Here is a 3,172-nt window from a genome sequence, read left to right on the forward strand (position 1 = left end):
GGGCGGCAGGGGGGGAGGGGGAAACCTAAAGACAGATCAGCTCATTGGGAGTAATCTGTGATCTGTGGTTATAGTTCACTAAAATATATTTCTCTACCTTTTTATAAATTGCCCCTAACCCCTACCCCAAGTTTCAACATCAGTCCTATTATCAAAAATATCTCTTCTTACAAAGTATTTTTATTATTTTAATAAACTAACCACAGATTAAGGTCAGCTATGGCTTAACAAAAGAAGCCGGGACGTTAAGTTCATTCTCCAAAAGTAGAGAGGAAGGAGAAAGAATCAGTTAAATAGGAGGAAAAAAAAAATTTTTTTTTAATGTTTTTGCTTGCTGGGGTCTTTTTCTTTTCTTAAAAAAAAAAAAAATTCCAAAAAATAAGTTGCTTTCTACAGAAACACAGCAGCAGAGGATGGTAGTGCTCTATTTAGGTTTTTGGTTTTGTTTGAAACAGTCTGGCCAAAAGTCTGTCCTCCTCCCACACCCCCCTCCCAAGGCGCACTCAAACCCCAATATGTGGTTATTGCTAGTAGTTAAAAAAAGATCACCTCTGCACCAATTCACCTGGAGAAAATTCAACACACACAGCTGCTCTTCTCATCATTCTCTTGCCTTCCCCACAGGGAACTTTTGTTGTTGTTGTTTTTTAATAAAATTAAAGTCTTTTTTAAAAAAATCACAACCTTCTTAGCTCAGCCCTCAAAAAGGATGAGAAAAAGATAGGGGGCAATTGGCAATCTCCTCTCGAACTAGAAGGGATGACAGATAGCTGTTTAGAAGGAAATCAAACTCAAGAGGAAGAAGATTCCCCTTTTAAGTTTCTCCCTTTCCCATCTCACTAAACTGATTTAAGCCAGCCTCCTCCTAATAAGCATCCATAAGCACATGTTACTGCCTCGTCTTTCCAGATCCTTCAAGAGGAAAAATTTATCCAACACTAAATTTCTACCTTAATTCAACTCAATAGCAAATTTGACTAATTGCCCAGTTTCCCTCCACACTCCCAACTCCACCACCATGTGCTTTTTTCCAACCTAAAAGAACTTTGGTCTGTTTTTTTCTTTTATTGACTGAGAACCTCCTTTGCCAGTTCCTCCCCCAGACTTCTGCCCACCTCCCCACCCCCTCACATCAAATCTTCCCTTACACTTTCCCTTAGGTCCTGGGATGGACCCAAGGGATTATGACACAGAATTACCATCTTTCTGCCCATGTACCTCCTCAGTACCATTAAGTCAAGATGGGCAAAGGACCAGTAGAGCCCTTGAGGCACCATCCAGCCCTGACCTGCTCTTGCCAGCCTGGCAGCTCTCCAGAGCAGACACACTTAAAAGTTTCTGGCCAGGTTCACACAAACATTACTGCATTTGCCACATCAACATGGGGGCTGGGTCTTATGAGCCAATTAATTGAGCTTAACTTTCTTTGTTTAGCCCCCTTGCCCTCCAGGGTTTCCCCATTCAGAACCTGTGCACCAGCAGCTCCCCACCCGGTTCACGTTCCCTTCTCCTCAGTTCTTCCCTGTAACAGCAGGAGCAGAAGTTGTTTGTCTCAGGGTGTCCATAGAAGCTGCAGTTCGGTTGTTTGCATTTGGTCTGGGTTGGGGGAAGCCCCCGGGAACCTCCAGCCCATCCATCTGGCTCAGGGGGCTCTCTGTAGCCGTTGCTATAGGAATCAGCCACGCGGAAGTGGGGTGGTAACAATGCACCCCTGTGAACTCCATCCTTGGAGTGACTGCCTGACTCCAGAGAAGGGATGCTGTCCTGATGGGGGTAGGGTCGCCCAGGAGGGCACTGTCTGGGGAAGGTGGCATATGGTGGCAGGGCCCCCCCACATGGCCCCCCTGCCATCTGCCTCCGGGGCTCCTGGCAGTGGACTCCACCCCCAGAAGGTCGAGGGATAGTAAAGCCACCAGGGTAGCCAGGAGACAATGCCACCGCCTTGGACTCTGCTGGAGGGGGAGTCAGCAGCTCCTCCCCGCCATCTGGCTCTGGCTTTTTGGCTGGAGGAGGCCCACTCCCTACCCCTCCATTCATGATCTTCCTCTCTGCCTCCTTCTGCTTCTGCTCTGCCAGGAATCTCTCCTCAGCATCAGAAAGGTAGCGTTGGATCATCTCCTCCTGATATTGGTGACGGTGACCCATCTTCAAGGTTCCAACAAAAATAAACTTCCCCTCCCCTTGCATTGCAATCCTCAAAATGCTCAGGCTTTGCATCACCTCCTGGCTATACTTGCTCCCTCCATTACCAACAGACTCAGATGTGGGCTTCTCAGTTACAGGCCCATCCCCAGCTGCCTCCTCCTTGCCACCCTTCCAACTCTTCAGTGAGTTTTTCTTCTTCTTCTCCAGTGTCTCAGTGCCACTGCTTACCCCCGACCCTGTTCCCATCCCTCCAGGCTTAGAACCCTTGCTGTGCATCAGGCCTCCCATGTTCTTCTTGAGCTTGCTGCCCAAGGTTTTGCCAAAGCTGCCCAGTTTGTTAGCCACAGAATCTGCTCTTTTCTTGTCCTTTTCCCGATCTCGTTTTGACTTCTCTTTCCGCTTGCTGCCCTCATTGCTGGCAGAACTGCTGCCAACTGACTCCTTGTCTGATTCCCCAGACTCAGGAGTGGACCGGGGCTCATCTCCAGCTGAGGCTGTCGGGGACTCAGGCTGGGCCAGGGGAGCCTGGAAGAGACAAGAACGTGGCTGACAGATATAGGATGGATAAACAACAAGGTCCTACTGTGTAGCACAGAGAACTATATTCAATATCCCGTGATAAACCATAATGGAAAAGAATATTAAAAATGAATGTGTATATGTGGATAACTGAGTCACTCTGCTGTAGAGCAGAGATTGGCACCACGTTGTAAATCAACTATACTTCAATAAAAAAATTTTTTTTTAATTAAAAAAAAAAAAGAATGTGACTGACAGTTATCCCATTGGTCCGGGTTGAGGGAAGCCCCCAGGAACCTCCAGCTCATCCATGTGGCTCACGGGGCTCCCTGCAGCTGTTGCTATAGGAATTAGCCATGTGGAAGAGGGGTGGTAACACCCCTATGAACTCCTTCCTTGGAGTGACTGCCTAGTTCCAGAGAAGGGTTGCTGTCATGACAGGGGAAGGGTCACCCAGGAGGGCACTGTCCTTCCCCAGCTCATCAGCTCTCCCATGAACCAGGGAAAG

The 3,172-nt window shown here is 47.9% G+C and overlaps 1 protein-coding gene across 1 annotated transcript in view; it reads right to left on the reverse strand.

Annotated features, from left to right (window-relative positions):
* Positions 1 to 708: 708 nt before the first annotated feature.
* The window catches only part of OTUD7B (OTU deubiquitinase 7B), a 52,166-nt gene continuing 49,702 nt past the window's right edge, over positions 709 to 3,172 (reverse strand). Inside the window, exon 12 of the mRNA XM_007463486.1 lies at positions 709 to 2,670. Within this exon, the coding sequence (XP_007463548.1) occupies positions 1,462 to 2,670 (1,209 nt within the window). The 3' untranslated portion in view covers positions 709 to 1,461. The remainder of the gene's footprint in view (positions 2,671 to 3,172) is intronic.

This window comes from Lipotes vexillifer, unplaced genomic scaffold (assembly GCF_000442215.2).
Source record: "Lipotes vexillifer unplaced genomic scaffold, Lipotes_vexillifer_v1.1 scaffold1034, whole genome shotgun sequence".
Taxonomy (NCBI): domain Eukaryota; kingdom Metazoa; phylum Chordata; class Mammalia; order Artiodactyla; family Lipotidae; genus Lipotes; species Lipotes vexillifer.